This window comes from Bos grunniens, chromosome 16 (assembly GCF_055505025.1).
Source record: "Bos grunniens cultivar Pamir isolate PY7600 chromosome 16, Bosgru_T2T1.0, whole genome shotgun sequence".
Lineage (NCBI taxonomy): Eukaryota > Metazoa > Chordata > Mammalia > Artiodactyla > Bovidae > Bos > Bos grunniens.
This window is the reverse complement of record NC_141180.1, coordinates 16,136,996-16,154,976: the sequence shown is the minus strand read 5'-3', so window position 1 is coordinate 16,154,976 and position 17,981 is coordinate 16,136,996. Positions and strand designations below refer to the sequence as shown.

The window sequence follows — 17,981 nt, the reverse complement described above, 5'->3', positions numbered from 1 at the left end:
TTGGAAGCGCTTTCCAAGCATACCAGATCACCTTATATGTCATTTGAAAATGTTAATGTCATTTCTAAAGAAAGGGATGATTTGGCTATCTAGCTCTTATCCTTTTCTCTATTATCTCAGTTGATTTTCCTTAGAAATTGCATTTCCTGAGGGATACTTCCTTCACACAGTTGTGAGCAGCTCAGTTGAACATCCATGCTCCTTTTCATTCATCCACTGAAATGAGGTTTATCAGTTTTAATATCTACCGTGTACTGTGCAAGGAGCTGTGCATATAATGGTAGACAACCAGTCATGACTCCTGTCTTCTTCATGTTTAATGGCTGAGAGTAACTTAAATAAGCATACACATAAATGTGTATAATTAAATTAAAATCGATACTGTCCTTGGGAGGTAAGAGCTAGGTTCTATGACAGAGACAGTAAGAGAGGATGGAATGGGAGAGGAGGGTGTTATCAAAACAAAACTTGATGTTAGCCCGTGATATTATGTCGTTAGATAGGTCATGGGGTGTCAGAGTCCCTACTGATAGGGACCGTGTATCTGGAGTATTTCTGTTTGATGTACTCAGCGAAACCCCCTGACCTGAATCTACTACTTCCCAAAGATAACTCTTCTTGGAGGGTAGGGGTATAGCAAGTGCAGCAGCTCGGGAGGACTTATGCAAATATGTCACTACTATGGGGATAGTAATCTTAAATCCATACTTTATGACACATGGAGTAGTCACACCTTCCTCTGTAAAAGCTGATGCACCGACAACCAGCAAGAATGGAGCTGTGCAACCAAAGAAACCAGTTCCTCCACAGCAGAGAGAAAGCGATCAAGTATAAGACTTGAAAACATTGCATTTATTTCCGTAGATTTCATCAGAAGTGCCACCACATAGGTTTCCCTTTCATTTCTTTTCATGCTTAGATGGTACCATTTACATGTGGAATCTAAAATGAACCTGTATGCAAAACAGAAACATACTCATGGACATAGAGATCAGACTGTGGTTGCCCCAGGGGAGGAAGAGGGATCACAACTGGGAGTTTGGGGTTGGTAGATGCAAACGATTACATTTAGAATGGATAGACAGCAAGGTCCCACCGTATAGCACAGGGAACTATATCCGGTCTCCTGGGCTTAACCATAAAGTGGAAAAGAATATTTTAAAAAATGTGTATATGTGTAAACCTGAGTCACTTTGCTATGCAGCAGAGACTGGCACAATGTTGTAAATCAACTATACTTCAGTTAAAAAAAATAGACTATTTTCAGAGAAGGTTTAGGTTCACAGCAGAATTAAGTGGGAAGTACAGAGACTTCCCGTATATCTTTTGCACCCATGCATGCCCCTACTATCAACATTCTCCACTAGAAGAGTACACTTATTACAACCACTGACATATTGTGTGTGCTTATTTGCTCAGTCGTGTCCAACTCTTTGCAACACCACGGACTATAGCCCGCCAGGCTCCTCTGTGCATGGGGATTCTCCAGGCAAGAATACAGGAGTGGGTTGCCATGCCCTCCTCCAAGGGATCTTCCCAACCCAGGGATCAAACCCAGGTCTTCCATACTGCAGGTGGATTCTTTGCCATCTGAGCCGCCAGAGAAGCCCCATTGACACATTATTATCCCCCAAAGTCCATAGTTTACATTAGAATTCAGTCTTGGTGTTGTACATTTTATGGATTTGGACAAATGTATAATGATACGTATCCATCATCATGGTATCACACAGAATAGTTTTGCTGCCTTAAAGAATCCTCTGTGGTCTGTCTGTTCATTGTTCCCTCCCCCAATCCCTATCAGTCACTGATCTTTTTACTATCTCTGTATGTATGTGTATGTGCTCAGTCGTGGCCAAGTCTTTGCGACCCCACGGACGGTCCCTGCAACCCCAGGCTCTTCTGTCCATGGAAATTTCCAGGCAAGAATACTGGAGCGAGTTGCCATTTCCTTCTCCAGGGGCTCTTCCTGACCCGGGGGTCAAACCTGCATCTCTTATATATGCTGCATTGGCAGGCACGATCTTTACCAGTAGTGCCAACTGTGGTCTTTGCCCTTCTCAGAATGTCGTATTGTTGGAGTCACACAGTGTGTGGCCTTTTCAGATTTGCTTCTTTCACTTAGTAACGCACAATTAAGGGTCCTTTATGTTTTTTCATAGCTTGATAGCTCATTTCTTTTTAGTGCTGAACAACATTCCACTATCTGATTGGACCTATAGTTTAATTACCCACTCCGTGATGCTGGGAAAGATTGAAGGCAGGAAGAGAAGGGAGCAACAGAGAACGACATGATTGGATGGCATCGTCGACCCAATGGACCTGAATTTGAGCAAACTCTGGGAGATAGTGAAGGACAGGGAAGCCTAGCGTGCTGCAGTCCACGGGGTCGCAAAGAGTTGGACATGACTGAGTGACTGAACAACAGCAACCCTTACTGAAGAACATCTTGGCTGCATCTTAGTTGTGGCAATTCTGCGTAAAGGTGCTATAAACACCCATGTGCAGGTTTTTGTGTAGACGTAAGTTTTCAGCTCCTTTAGGTAAATACCAGGGAGCAAGAATTTTGCATCATATGGGAAATGTATACTTAGCTTTGTAAGAAGCCATTAAACTGTTTTCCAGAGTTTCTGCACCATTTTGTGTTCTCATGAGCAGTGAACGAGAATTCCTGTTGCTCCACATCCTTGAGAGCATTCGGGTTGTCAGTATTTTGGATTTTGGCCATTCTAATAGGTGTGTAATGGTGTCTCACTGCAGTTTTACTTTGTAGTTCCCTACTGGCAAATGACAGTGAACATTTTTTCATATTTGGACTTGTCATCTGTGTATCTTCGTTGGTAAGGTGTCTTTTCAGGTCTTTTGCCCATTTTTAAAATTCTGTTGTTTGCTTTCTTATTGTTGAATTTTAAGAGTTCTTTGTGTATTTTGAATAACAATACTTTATCAGATGGGGCTTTTGCAAATATTTTCTTTTAAGTCTGTGGTTTGTCTTCTCATTCTCTTGATACCATCTTTTGCAGAGCAGAGGTTTTTAATTTTAATGAAGTCTAGTTTATCACATTTTTTTCATGATTTGTGACTTTGGTCTTATATCTGAAAGATCATTATCATACCCCAGGTCATCTAGGTTTTCTCATATGTTTTTTTTCTAGAAGTTTAATAGTTTTATGTTTTACATTTAGGTCTATGATCTATTTCGAGTTAATTTTTTGACATGTGTAAGGTGTTTGTCTAGATTCGTTGTTTTGCACATCAGTGTCTGGTTGTTCCATCACCCATCATTTTCTGAAAAGACTACGTTTCCTCCACTGTATTGCCTTAGCTCCTTTGTCAAAGACCAATTGACTGTATTTGTGCAGGTGTATTTCTGAACTTTGTCTTCAGTTGATCTATTTGTCTATGTTTTCATTTATACCCCACTGTCTTGATTACTGTAGCATTATAGCAAGTCTTGAAGTCAGATAGCATCTGCCCTCTGACTTTGTTCTTCTTCAGAATTGAGTTGGCTATTCTGTAGTTCTTTTCCATGTCCATATAAACTTTAGAATCAGTGTGTCAAAATCCACAAAATAACTTGCTGGGAGTTTGATTGTCATTGCACCGAACCTACAGATGGGGTTGGGAAGAACCGTCTTGACAATATTGAGTCTTCCTATGAACATGGAGTCTCTCTCCCATTATATAGTAGTTCTTTGATATCTTTCATCAGAGTTTCATAGTTTTCCTTATATAGACCATGTATATATATTTTGAATTTATACCTAAATATTTTAATTTTGTGGGAGTACTGATGTAAAAAGAGTATGTTTTTAATTTCAAATTTCACTCGTTTATTACTGGCATATAGAAAAGTGATTGATTTAAAAAAATTTCATTTATGAGTTTGCTGGATCTTTGTTGCTGTGCTCGGTCGGGCTCTCTCTGGTTGTGGTGAGCAGGGGCTTCTCTTCGTTGCGGTGCACGGGCTTCTCACTGTGGTGGCTTCTCTTGTTGCGGAACACAGGCGCTAGGCACATGGGCTGAGCCACAGCCTGGCACTGAGTTGTTAATAATGTATTAATTCGTCATAAACCTAAGGAAACTCCTGACTTGTAAACAGATTCTGTGGTTGTCAGGGTGCTGCCTACTCCTTGCTCCCAGTCCTAACCTGTTTCTTTGGGCAAACTTCCAACCTTCCTTGTAGCCGTGGTGGCTGTAGCGTGCTAACAAGACAGATCTGCAGCTGATGGTTTAGAACTGTTACCAACCACAGGTGGAAGGAGGAGGCACTGAGGAGCCACCGGGCCCTCTGGGGGCAGTGAACGGGCCAGAGAAGAGAAATGGGCGGCCAGGCCTTGGAATGGAAAAACCCCAAGAAACCTGATGGCAAGGGCGCGACGGCCATCAGACTTGAGAAACGACTTGATGTGTGAATGAAAATCAAGTTCTAGCAAGAGACACCTTTTCGTTTTCTTCCCCTGGCTGAATAGGGATTATAAAGTCTTTGATTTTTTTTTTCTTGGTCTCCCATTCAGACAATTGTGGGTCAGGGCTGGAGGTGAAGATGTTATTGTCAAGAAGAATTTTTGCAGTGTTTCTTAACTGTCAAGTGGAACAGAAATACCAAGTTCTTTGCGCTGTTAATGATGCCTTAAGTCTCAGGGACTAACATGAAGATACGGTGGTGAATCGAAGGACGGTGGAGGGCCCTTCACAGCAAAGACCCAGAGGGGAGGACTGAGGCTCTTTCTGGGTCTTCTGGCTTTTTCTAATCATGGGGAAAGTTTACCTCAAGAACCGCACCTCGTGTGTGAACGCACGCTGCCTGGTTCCCTGTCCAGCGCCACTGGCCTCTTCCAAGAACAAGTTTTTACCTTGTTGCCTCTGACCTTTGTCTTCTCCTTGAATAACTGGCTTCATGATGGTAACAAGACCCTTCCAAGGTAGGCTTGGTGGCCGTGACCCAGTAGTCAGGCCACGCTTGAGTGGAGAGGTGTCCACTGTGGAGGATATTATTCAGGGTGATTAGAAACATCCCCCCCAGCTGCTCTGTGGTGCAGAGTCCACAGCCTTCACCGAGGCCTCACTTGGTGTTCCTGACATCTGCAGGCTATTTCTCCGTGTCATTATCCTGACTCAAGGTCAGCTTCTGAATATTTTCCTCATACCTGACCTGTGTTCTTATGGGTCAGTTAAAGAAAAAAATGCCTCAGATGTTCCCAGGCTGGGCTTGATGAGAAAAGCAAAGGCCCCCAGAGGTCCCTGAATCAGTGGCTTCCTGTGCGGTCTCCCCTGCCCTGACTTCCTCCTCTCTGCTCTCTCATCGTCCCTAGTAAGTGGCTTCTGCCCTCTCTTGCCCTCCCCTCCCACTCTTTTATTCGTGATAGTCGAGGGCATGATTTAATTCACTTAGCCAGTGGTTAGTGAGTGTCCCCCAAGCGCAGGCTGTTCTCCAGGCTCAGGGCAGGTACCACTAAGTGATATGAAAGGTGAAATCAAATCCCTGACCGTGGCCGGCTTGGCCCTCGGGGTCTGCCCCCGCCTCCTCCACGCTCACCTCCTTCTCTGTTTCTGCTTCATCTCTTTGCTCCCGTCTCACTGGCCTTCTGGATGGTTCTCAAGCACTTTGTCCTGCCACTGCCCCAGGGCATTTGCGTAGCCTCTCTCCTCCTCTTGGAAGGCTCCGTTCCTGGAGATCTCGGTGGCCTGCTCCCTGACCCTTGAAAGATTTTAGGTCATTGTCATGTTCGCGTGGGGCCTGCCCTGGACTCTAGGAAGCTGCCACCTCAGGCTCTCCAGTCATGTCTGAGCGCCTTTAGCTGCTTTTTTTTCCCCCCTCCATTGCACTTTTCACCATCTGACTATTCTATATTCACTAATCACTAGTTTATTGTTTATCTCCCCCTCCCCCACCATGAAAACAGGGGCTGGGGTTAGTTCACTGCTGTATCCTCAATGCCCAGAATAGTACCCAAACATAAGCTTTAATAAATAATGAGGACTAAATGAGTGGAAAAAAAAGAATGATTAAGTGAAAAATCCAAGAATTTATCACTCGGTGGAGGGACACATAAAATAAATAAAATAACTGTGGTTTGTGTGATAGGGTGGTGGCTCAGAGGCTGGGCTCTGGAGACTGACTGTCAAGGTTCATGTCCTTGCTTTACTGATTAGCTGTATCTTCGAGGGCAAATGGCTTAAGCTCTCTGGGCCTTATTTTCTCATTCATTAAATAGGAAGAAGAAGAATTCTATCATATAGGATTATGTGCTTAGTCGCTCAGTTGAGTCCGACTCTTTGTGACCCCATGGACTCTAGCCTGCCAGGCTCCTCTGTCCATGGAGATTCTCCAAGCCAGAACACTGGAGTGAGTTGCCATGCCCTCCTCCAGGGAATCTTCCCAACCCAGGGATTGAACCCAGGTCTCCCGCATTGCAGGTGGATTCTTTACTGTCTGAGCCACCAGGGAAGCCCCATATAGGATAAGCGTGAGATAATCCATCCATCCAAATGAAACAATCCATGTAATGTGCTTAGCACAGTGCCTGGCCTATAGTGAGCTCTCAGGAATTATTAACTGCTATAATCAAGGGATCACTTGCCATAATCAAGTGGAGCCTGAAATGTTCTTCAGGATTATCCCCATCCTGGTCTGATGTTGCTGAGACTCTTCTGTTAGGGAGTAGAGGTTAGAAAGCTGCCCCCCATCCCCCCACCAGAAGGGCTGTCCCGGGGTTAACTTTATTTTAAGATTTCTCTGAACTACAGGTGTCCCTGGTCCTCCTTTCAAACACATATTAAACATTTTTTTTCTGCCCAGATAGGCTCCAAACAATACATCCATTCCCCTTGAAAATAACTGTTTCCTGTTTAAATATTAGCAACCAGTTAAGCATGAGTTTTTTTTCTTTTCTTTTTCTAGTCATTTCTAGGTAACAGTAAATAATTTATACTTTTGAAGACATTCACAATTCTTTCTTTTGCCTTGTGACTATAGAGAAAACCATGTCAGAAGTTATCCTGATAATTTGTATTTTAATTTAAGTGTTTTGAATTACCATTTAAAGAAGGGCAGTTTCTCAATGGTAAGCCTTCTTAAGAAGTTGGACTTTGATCTTAAATCCTAGGGAGGTTTTGCAGAAATTGGAGGTGACATTGTTGACAGGTTTGTCTGTAGCTACTCATTAATTAAACACACACACACATACACACTCTTTATTTACTCCCCTGGAGTAAATGAATTGAACTTGACTTTGGTTTTTGATGGGAAGCTATGAGAGGGTCCAGGAAACATCAAAGAAACACTCTTAATCTCATAAAACTAACTCTTAACTCTCAAATGACCTAGCTTGAACATTAAAAAGATCTTATTTCCAATGCTGGTCTAGTTTCTTTTCTGTAAGATTTAATTCTCCTTAATGATAAGAAAAGTGCAGCGGCAAATAATTATCCCCTCCCCAGTCCGTTAAATTCCAGTGGGTTGTAGGCTTTTAAATTTATCTTGCTTCTAAAGGTCTCCTCTGTAAATGGTATATATACATTATTTTGCATTTTATACTGTTTATGCCTTCAAGATATCAACTTTAAGATCTTATTTACTTCCTTTGCATTTTAATTTTAGATTTTTTTGTAATGATCCCAGCTATCGTAAAGCTTTTGCCTGGAAAATCCCATGGATGGAGGAGCCTGGTAGGCTGCAGTCCATGGGGTCGCTAAGAGTTGGACACGACTGAGCGACTTCACTTTCACTTTTTACTTTCATGCATTGGAGAAGGAAATGGCAGCCCACTCCAGTGTTCTTGCCTGGAGAATCCCAGGGACAGGGGAACCTGGTGGGCTGCCGCCTGTGGGGTCGCACAGAGTCGGACACGACTGAAGCGATTTAGCAGCAGCAGCAGATTGTTAGAAATGAAGGCACAGACAGGTTAAGACATGGATATAAGTAAAAAGTCACATGATGCCTTTATAGAGACAAATTTGAACCTAGTTGGCTGTTAGGAAGTTCATTTTCATGTCTGCTTAGGGAACCTTGCTAGAAATAGTCATCAACATTCCTATTGGTGCTAGGCACTGTTTTAAGCTCTAAAGAGACAGAAGTCCTGCTCTTATGGGGTTTATGTTCTAATGGACAGTTAACGTAACAACTATATTAATTGTACAGTATGCTGGAAGGTATTAAAGGCTGTGGGAGAGAATGAAGCAGTGGTGTTAGTGTTTCATTTTCATAGGATGGTCAGGGAAGGCCTCACTGGTAAAGTGACGTTGGAGTAAAGGCCTGCAGGAGCCCAGGGAGTGTGCCATTGGAGTGGGCCTGGGAAGCACTTGACAGCACGTGTGGAGATTCTGAGGCAGGAGGATGCTTGATGTGGGGAAGAGCCAGTGAGGTCAAAGGAGACTGAGTGAGTGCAGGAAATGTGGTCAGAGATACCACATTATCTGTGGCAGGTCACTTAGGGCCTTGGGAGACAGGTAAGACATGGACCTTTTCTCAGTGGGGAAGAGTGGAAGCCGGGGGAGGCTTTTGAGCCGAGCAGTGGCATGGACAGCATCACTTGGCAGAAGCCAGGAGAGGAGTTAAATGGTTGTTGCATTGATCTCAGCCAAAGATGGCGACAGTGTGAGCCAGAGTGGAAGTGATGAGAAGTGCTAGGATTCAGGGTATGTTATAAAGGCAGAACTGAGAGTGTTTCTGGTGGGTTGGGCAGAGAAGAGTTAGGTAGGGATGCTGCAGCCTTTGAGCCCAAATACCTGGACCATGTGTGCCAACACGCACGAGGCTTGTTATTGATGCTTCTTACTGTCTGGTCTCCGAGTTTTTACCAGCCAATCATGCTGGTCCCAATTATGAGCCTCTAGATTCTCTGCTGGCGAGGAAGAGTATCTGAGTGGTCTTCTGAGCAGATGGTACCAGGTTCGCTAAAGAAAGAGAACTTCACTCACTCACCATTGTCAGTTGCTTAGTCCATGACACTATCTGATGTACCTGTGGCACCATCTGGGAACAGAACTGTGATGGGTGTTCATGTTATCCCAACCATCCTTTCAGTTCTGGGTCTGCAAACTGTAGAGAAAGAGCAGCTGAGTATGAGACGCTTAAGTAAAGACATGGGATGGGAAGGTCAGGGGATTTTTAATATAAACATCATCTCTGGAAAGGATATCAAGAACTAGAGAATGTGTGTCTTTCCCTTGTAAAGTCTTTTCTCCCCTTTTATTTCTGTCTCTCAGAGATTCTAGTTGGTGCATTGTTTCCAGGATAACCAGAAAGAGAATTAACAAAGGAACACAGAATGTGACGAAAACAAAATCCCACATTTAGTCACTGAGGGCTGGCAGGCAAGAGTTGATGGGTCACTCTGGTCAGAGGGGTGGCGTGGCACGGTGGCCCCCCATTTCCCTGCACTCGTCTCGTATTTCCTGCTTAAATAAACCACAGAGTCTGTTGTGAGGGAACATGAGGACAGGGTTCACTATGATGGTGGCCAAAGAGAGAGAGCCAAGAAATCCCACTCTGTTTATTTACTAGGAACCTTCCCCAGCCCTGCCTTGCTCACGGGGGGCCTGCATTAGTCTTAATCTGCCTGGTTCTTATCTCAGGGAAAGCAAAGGGTAGCCCTGGAAGCCTCTAAATAGCAGGTGTAGAATGAAGAGGAACAGGGAGGGCGGAGGCCAGTGGAAAATATCTTTGGGAGGCCAAGAAGTCCATAAGGCTGATGAGCTCGAGAAAGGAGCAGGTGGAAGGGAGGCAGGGGGAGGCTAAAGCCTAAGGGCGTACACTGGAACCTCCCGGGATAGGGCAGTGGGGAGACCAGATGGACTGGCATTCGGTCAAACCAGATGGCGGGCTTTTATGTTTTAAAGGACTTGTAAATCCTCAGAACAAGGAACCATAAGGGTCCTGGGGCCCTTAATCCCATTAGTAGAAGACAAAAATGTGCTCTTTAAAAATGTAAACCCTGCCAGTTTTAGAATTTCTGTTACCAAAACTTTGGGACAGATTGCCAGCTTGTGAAACTCCAAGGAATCTCTGAATGCTCCACTGATGGGAAGAGAAACTGCAGAAATAGTCTAGGTGTTCTAAGTGAATAACATAGGCTACTCCTTAAGAATTTGAAGTGAATTTACTAAATGTATATTCTGAGCCAAATGAAACATGGTATTTCTATATGAAATAGACTTGCATTACCTATGGAGTTGGAAGGACACCTAACAGTGTAACTAGGACTGATCAATTATTGAGCAAGTTTTGAGTCTGTAATGAGAGAGATTTTATTTTATTTTTTTTTAATGAGAGGGATTTTAAAGTTTAAGCACCGGTTGCTTTGTGCCCCTATGTCCCCCTCCCCCAGTGGCTGGGGAAGCCTAGACCAGCCTCACTGTATACACTGCTGCTCTCATGGTTGTTGAGACATGAGGATTCTGTTCTGCAGTCCTTGTCTCTATCTCAGCCTAACCTGAGGGTTCAGAATCATTCCCGTAATGCTTCTTCAATAGAACTTATCCTCAAGGAGACCAGACTCATAAGCAGAGCATGGAGTGATCAGCTTGTGCTCACATGTGGTGCAGGCATGAAGGCTGAGCAAGCAAAGCCACATGTTCCTTCAGTGGATACACAGAGGGGCAGAGGTGAGGGGTTGATGCTCCAGAACTCAGGAGGAATCTCCGATCTGTGCCTCATGTAATGACTGATTCTCCTGCTAAGGGGAAAAGCCCAAGTTCATCTAAAATAGTCAAAGAAATGTTGAGTAGTTGAGAATGTTTGAGAAAGTTGTAAGTAGTGTGATTCATCATTAAATCACTTTTCTGTAGGAGTAAAATAATGTGTGTGTATATATGCATGCAGATACAAATTCTGCACATATATATATGGAAAAGGTATATATACACATATATACACATTAAATAAATATAAAAAATACAGTATCATTTTTGGATGCTATTTCACAAGTGTTACTTTCCTTAAATACTCCTGAAAAGTGTAACTGTTACCTTGTAATTGAGATGGAATAGAATTGCTTTCCAGCACTACCAGCTGTGTGTTTTGTTTACATATTTGTGTGTTTGTTTTTATCTGTAAAGGTATGGGAACCTGACAAGCCCAAACTGTGAAGAAGATGGAGGTCAAAGTTCATCAGAGTCCAAGACCGTGATCAGGAAGTGAGTGTGCCTCTCCTCTGCATTACAAGCTCTCTGTCAGGACTTATTATCTTTAAAGACTATAATTTAGTAGAGTTTTAAAATTCTTTTGGAATGTTGTCATGCTTTTTTTCCATAATGCATAAAGTCATAGAATTATTTTTTGACCATCTAAAATGATATTCATTTATTCATCCAGTAAAAATGTATTGATCACCCACTGTTTGCCAGACCCTGTGCTAAGGGATGCAGCTATAACAAAATAAGTAAGTCCCAGCTCTTACGAAGGTTATGTTTTAGTAGAGAGAGAGAGAATCCACACAGAAATGAATGAAGTAGGGCAAGAGGGCTAGATTCCAATGGAGTTTGAGTCACATAGGGTGTCAGAAAAGGGCTTTCTTGTCTGATCCAGACACGTTGGAGCAGAAACCTGAATATGGTGCAGACAGGGCCTTGTGATTGTCTGGAAAGGGAGACTATGGAAGAGGCCCTGTGGCGGGAACAATGTTCAAGAAAAAGTAGAGAGGTGGATGAGGCTGCCGCCACATGAAGGAAGTGGCAAGTGCTGGGGCAGGACATCCGGAGGGTCGCGGGGCCCCTTGTCACATGTGGACTTGAGGGCCTGGGGAAGCATGTTGAATTTTATTCTAAGGAATATAAGAAAGACTTATAAGGTTTTAGAAGCATAGTGCTGTGGCCTGCCTTATATTTAAAAGACCTACTCTGGCTCTGTGTGGAAAATAGACCATGACACTGGGGACGGGGCAAGAGTGGCAGGGAGGAGCCTGGGTAGGACCCTTTCATGGGCTCAGGCAAGGGGTGATGGCAGCACGGGCTTGAGTAATAACAGCAGTCGTCCTTGTCGTGGGAGTAACAACGGGTAGTAGTAACCGCCTCTGCAGAGCTCTCAAAGGTGTTGCTGACAGGATGTACAGATGCAGAGGATGCGGCATGTGAGACAGAGGAGGCACGGACACCTCCACGGGTTGTGTGTGAGGCCTGATAGACCAGCGCCCTGGCTTCATGAGACAAGAAAGTCTGGCGGGAAGAGCTGGCTTGGAGGGGAGCTTGTGTCAATAATTTCATCTTAGATGTGTTGATTTTGAGGTAATTGGGTGAGTCTAATTTCCAGGGAGAAGTCTGGACTGGTAGACATTTGGGCATCCTTAGTTTATACATGGCGTTTCAAGCTATGGGGCCGGATATGACCTCGTGGAGATGAAGGGTAGATAGAGAGGGGAAAAGTCCAAAGACTGAGCCTTGGTTCCTTCCAGTTAGGAAAGTGGAGGGTCCAGCAGAGGAGACTGGAAAGGAACAGGCATGGGCATGGAGAAGAAAGAAGCTGTGTTCCAGAAGATAAGTACAAAAGGGCTTTCAGAGGGAGAGTGACCAACTGTGTCTAATGCTGCCCAGACATCAAGTGAGAGGGGTCTGGGAAGCGGCTCCTGCTTCTACCCCACTTTGGTCTTTGGCACCCTTGACAAGCGCCGTTTTGGTGAATGGAGATGTGGGTCAAGACAGGATAGAAGGGGAGGAAGTGGGGAGGGAAGGTCTACTAACTCCTCTTGGGAGTTTTGTTGTAAAGGGGAACAGAAAAATGGGGTGGAGGAAGAGGGCAAGGCATGGTCTTTTTGTTTTGTGTTTGTTTACAAAGAGAGTTTATGCCGATGAGAATGATCTGGCAGCCACTGAAGAAAAATCCATGATGCAGGGTTACAGGCTGCTGAAGAAATGAGCTTCTTGAATTGTTATTGTTGTGCTTAGTCGCTCAGTTGTGTCTGACTCTTTGTGACCCCATGGACTCTAGCCCACCAGGCTCCTCTGTCCATGGGGATTCTCCAGGCGAGAATACTGGAAAGGGTTGCCATGCCCTCCTCCAGGGGATCCTCCCAACCCAGGGATCGAACCCAGGTCTCCCGCATTACAGGCAGATTCTTTACCAGCTGAGCCACCAGGGTTCTTGAGTAGGTGGCTATATGCCAGGGTGCTGAAATCACTCATGGTTTCATTTTAGGATCAAAAGACCAGGGAGGTAATCCGATGGAATTTTTAATTCCTCAGAGGGTTGGATGATGGACTCCTTTCTCTATGAGCCAGGGATGGAAAGATGAGAAAACTGGGTATTCTTTTAACTTTTGAGTTAGGTTTCAGGTAGTTTCTTAATTTTATTGGTTGGGCCATAACCTTCCAGAAAACCAAACACACCAGTGTAGGTGTTTGAATGCTGAGTGCAGGGTGTGGTGAGTAGAATTAATACCTTATTCCTAGAAGGCTTGGGGATGCTTCTTGGAAGAGGTGACTTTTTTTTTTTAATATTTATTTTTGGCTGTGCTGGGTCTTTGTTGCTGCACGCAGGTGTTCTCTAGTTGCAGTGAGTGGAGGCTCCTCTCTAGCTGAGGCACATGGCTTCTTACTGTGGTGGCTTCTCTTGTTAGGAACATGGGGTCTAGAGCATGGGCTCAGCAGTTGTGGTGCATGGGCTTAGTTGCCCCACAGTAGGTGAGATCTTCCCGGACCAGGGATTGAACCAGTGTCGCTTGCCTTGCAAGGCGGATTCTTAACCACTGGACCATCAAAGAAGCCTGAAGAGATGACATCTGAAGCAGGCTTTGAAGGAGGGGGAGGGTTTGGATGGTAGAGCCATTTAGGAAGAGGGGACAGTGGGACCAAATCAGGGCAGTGTTGTATACATGACATTTGGGGGAGCAACACATTTGGCTGCTTCACTGTGTACATGTTGGGTGAGGGTAGTTAAGCTGAAGCTATCATGAAAGGGTTGAACTTCTCACTAGAGAGTTTGGACCTTACCTGGTTAAGTGGGCAGTCAGCCCTAAAGTTTGTGCAGGAGGGAAGCAGTATAATCAGATAGGTAGGTTGAGGGGATGGATTAGGCTCACAATTTTTTTTTTTTTTCTTCTTGTATTTCTTTTTTTTTTTAAATTAATTAACTTTTTATTGAAGGATAATTGCTTTACAGAATTTTGTTGTTTCCTGTCAAATCTCAACATGAATCAGCCATAGATATACATATATCCCCTCTCAGAAATATGGAATGCTTCATGAATTTGCGTGTCGTCCTTGGCAGGGGCCATGCTAATCTCTGTATCATTCCAATTTTAGCGTCTGTGCTGCCGAAGCAAGCACTCCTCTCGTATTTCTTTATTGTGTCATTGCTGGGCCCAGTCCAAAAGCCGCTGCCTAGCCCTAAATCCTTCATGACCACGTGCTCTCCGCTTCTCATCCACACATATTTCCCTGTTCACTGATATGCATGGCAGACTCTTATTAGATTCAATGGTTAGTCCCACGTGAGACTTAACAGCCTTCTTACTCAAAGTGTGGTCCATGGACCAGCCATCTCAGCATCGCCCGAGAACTTGTTAGGAATGCGGAATCTCAGGCCTCGCCCCAGATCTAGATGAAAATCTATTCTAACAAGATCCTCAAGTGATTTCTACGTCTTTTATGAAAGTTTGAGGATTGCAGGATTAGAGGGGTTTTGTTACTGTTAATTTTGGTTGACCATGAAAACCTATGAAAATAACAATTTTTAAAAAAGGAATGTTTTTATAATGAGTGCTTTAAAATATACGTGAAAGAAGAGATACTGTACAAATTGAGTGGCTAGCTTATCAGATGTAACCTTGACCTGTGACCAGATTCAGAAATAAGCATGTTGTTATCTATGTATTTTGGAATTGCGTCATGTCTAGAGCTACCGTTTAACTAGCCACCTGAATGCTCTGAGGAGAGTAACAATATGAAAAATATCCAGAGCTTTTCTGTTTCCCAATGGGTGTTTTGAGATGAAATAGGCTTCTGGGAAGTAGCAGTTAAAGAAAATTGATTTGTACCCTGAATGTGAAGAGTCATGCTCAGGCTTTTAAAGGCCTATTATAAACCTTCATTTGGGATTCATTGTACACCAGGAACAGTAACCGTGGGTGAGACTCCAGGATAAGCTGTTTTAAAGGGCTTTACAGTTTAGGCATATGAGACCTTAACAAAGAGCTTTCACAGAGAGCTCCCCTGAGGGGTCCATCATCCGGGGACAGTGGTCTTTTCCTAAAGCCTCACAGTGAGTTGGTAGAAAGTGCTTGACCCTCTTCCTCAGTCTGAGTTGCCTTTTAAAAAAAGTACGCCTGACGAAAATATGCCACTTTTTCATATAATGGGTCGCTCTGTCCTGCAAATACGGAATGTGAAAATCCCTTCTCTCTGCTGACCTCTTTCTTCTTTCCGTTTCCCTTTCTTCTGTGTGTCTTCTTGCTCCCTGCCCTCTACCGCCCCCCGCCCGTCCACCACGTCTCCTTTCATTATTTTTCATCTCACTTCAGCATCATCTTTTTGTTCTGTTTTTCACATGCTACCCGTCTGATCATTTCTATAACTCGATAAGCTCCCTGCTTTGTCTTCCTGGGACGAATTCAGAGAAGCAGCTTCTCGGTTCCACTTGTAACACATGGAAAGTTCCTTGATGATTTCAGAGCTGCGGCAGCTGACTTGTAGCAGTGACTGAAGATGTCCCAGTGGCTGATTGATGTGCGGGAGATATAGCTGTGTGGCAGTTCTCAGTGGGGGAGTGTTGCCCCCAGAGGACATTTGGCAATATCTGGAAAATTTGGGGTTGTCTCAACTTGGTGGGGAGATGCTCTGGCCTCTAGTGGGCAAAGGCCGGGACTATTTCAAAACACGCTGCCATGCACAAGACGCCCCCTTTCCCCTCTACAGCAAAGAATTACCCGACCCTAAATATCAGTATTGCCTAGATAAGAGACCCTGCTGCACAGCAAGGAGGCTGTAGTCCTCAATAAAAACTGTCTTTATTTATGGATATCTAAATATATATAAAAATAATACCACACTTGTCTGGAAATTTACTTATTCATGTCCCTTCTTTTTCTTTTTTTTAAAAAGTATGCAATAATCTGTGCTACTTTTTATTTTTATTTTGGTCACATGGCATGTGGGATCTTAGTTCCCTGATGAGGGATCGAACCCGTGCCACTTGTGTTGAAAGTATGCAGTCTTAATTACTGGGCCACCGGGGCCCTCATGTCTCTTATAATTGGGTGAATCCAGTGCCGAGGAGGTTGTGGAGCCAGCCTCATGGCAGGTGACAGGCCCCGGGGAACGAGTCCTCATCCGTCACTGTCACCTGCCACCCATTTGACCTATTCATTCACCTCTCTCAGTTTAGTCTCTTTACCTAAAAAACGAGTGCTCTGAGATTCTTTCAAGTTTAATGATGCCTAGAACCCCCACCTCCACCCCTCCAGGCTCCTCTGCCCAGGGGATTCCCCAGGCAAGAATACTGGAGTGGGTTGCCAGTTCCTCCTCCAGGATCTTCCCAACCCAGGGATTGAACCCAGGTCTCCTGCATTGCAGGCAGATTCCTTACCACCTGAGCCACCAGGGAAGCCCAGGATAAAATTTATATAGTTTTCTTTTCATCTTCTTAAAAATGAAAATGAGCTCCAGTCCAAGTTCGATGCACTCAAAGCTGGTGCCCTGAGACAACCCTGAGGAATGGGATGGGGAGGGAGGTGGGAGGGGGTTCAGGATGGGGGACACATGTATACCCATGGCTGATTCATGTCAGTGTATGGCAAAAACCACCACAATATTGTAATTAACCTCCAATTAAATTAATTTAAAAAAATGAAAATGAACATCAGAAACAGAGATAAGATCCAGATATTATATTGATTGAGTGAGAGGTGCCCTTGACTGCTTGTTTCTGTTGGAAAGACTATGTAACTTGTTTTGATAAAAATAGAAAAGAAAAAATAGACCGCTTCTTTGATTTGCTTGTTATTAATTGTGATATCAGAACCACTTGCTACAATCATGCATAAAGAGATGGGCTAAAAAGCATTGTGTTGTGGGGTCAGGCAAGGAGCAGCAAAATGCCCATTGTTTTCCTTTGCTGTGAATCTGTGTTCTTGTGATTTCAGGTGGGAAACAGACGGCAGGAATTCAGTGACACTCTAAGAAGTAAACATCCTGTTTTAGGACAGATGCCTTCAGTTTTGCAGTCCAAGGGTGAGGGTTGGGGGGTGGAGGTGGGGAATCACTACTGGGCTTAAATATGAGAAGGGAAATGCTCAGCTATTGTTTGGTTTTTCGGTTTTTAATGTAAAGCATAGAGCAAGGCTTACGTTTGATACAGGTTCCCAAATCCCAAGATAACAGTCTTTCCTGTATTTCTGAATATGGATGGATCTAATCAACCTTTCAAAGGTTTGAAAGAACTTAAAAGAAGGCAAAATGTGGAAATGCAGATGAAACGGTCAAGATGAAAGATTGGTGTCTAGTGTCTTGGACCACAAGTGGCTAGTATTCTTCAGGAATTTCAAAAAGTATCTGAATGCGCTGTGACTCCTAATCCTGAGTGTGCCCGGCTTAGGCTTTGTGCAATAAACCTTCTAAGTTATCTGGCTAAAATGAGAGTTCCTTCAGTCGCAAGGAATTCAACTTCCAGGGCTTTTAGATGCTAGAATCTTTGCACACGGGGATTTCTGATGTTAGTACTAGAACGATATAAATAAGAAGTCATACTGTGTTTATTTCTATAATCCTTAAACTTGCCACTGTTTGGGAATCGGGAAACTCACTTCCTATGACAGAAGAAAACACGTCTGCCTACATTCTCCTTCCTGCTGACATTTTTCATGGTGAAATGTTATCTCTTAAGAATAATATATAAAATCTGAACCAGATGGAAAAAGGAGGCTTTCCTTAGTGCAGATTTATTATAGTCATTGAATTCAGAAGTGAGATTATGAAGAAGTAATACTAACCATATAGAGCCTTGACACCATGAGTCTTCATTTTCCAAAATGTGTTTGAGATTAGAATAT

The 17,981-nt window shown here is 43.8% G+C and overlaps 1 protein-coding gene and 1 non-coding gene across 7 annotated transcripts in view; one reads left to right on the top strand and one right to left on the bottom strand.

Moving 5' to 3' along the window:
• The window catches only part of RGL1 (ral guanine nucleotide dissociation stimulator like 1), a 277,622-nt gene that overhangs the window by 196,251 nt on the left and 63,390 nt on the right, over nucleotides 1-17,981 (top strand). For all 6 annotated transcript variants that reach the window (XM_086343419.1, XM_086343423.1, XM_086343424.1 and 3 more), the window contains one exon: nucleotides 11,062-11,139. In XM_086343419.1, the coding sequence (XP_086199545.1) occupies nucleotides 11,062-11,139 (78 nt within the window). The remainder of the gene's footprint in view (nucleotides 1-11,061; nucleotides 11,140-17,981) is intronic.
• On the bottom strand, nucleotides 14,160-14,262 carry LOC147356225 (U6 spliceosomal RNA). Its single transcript, XR_015143888.1, has one exon. It is a non-coding gene; the product is annotated as a U6 spliceosomal RNA (small nuclear RNA).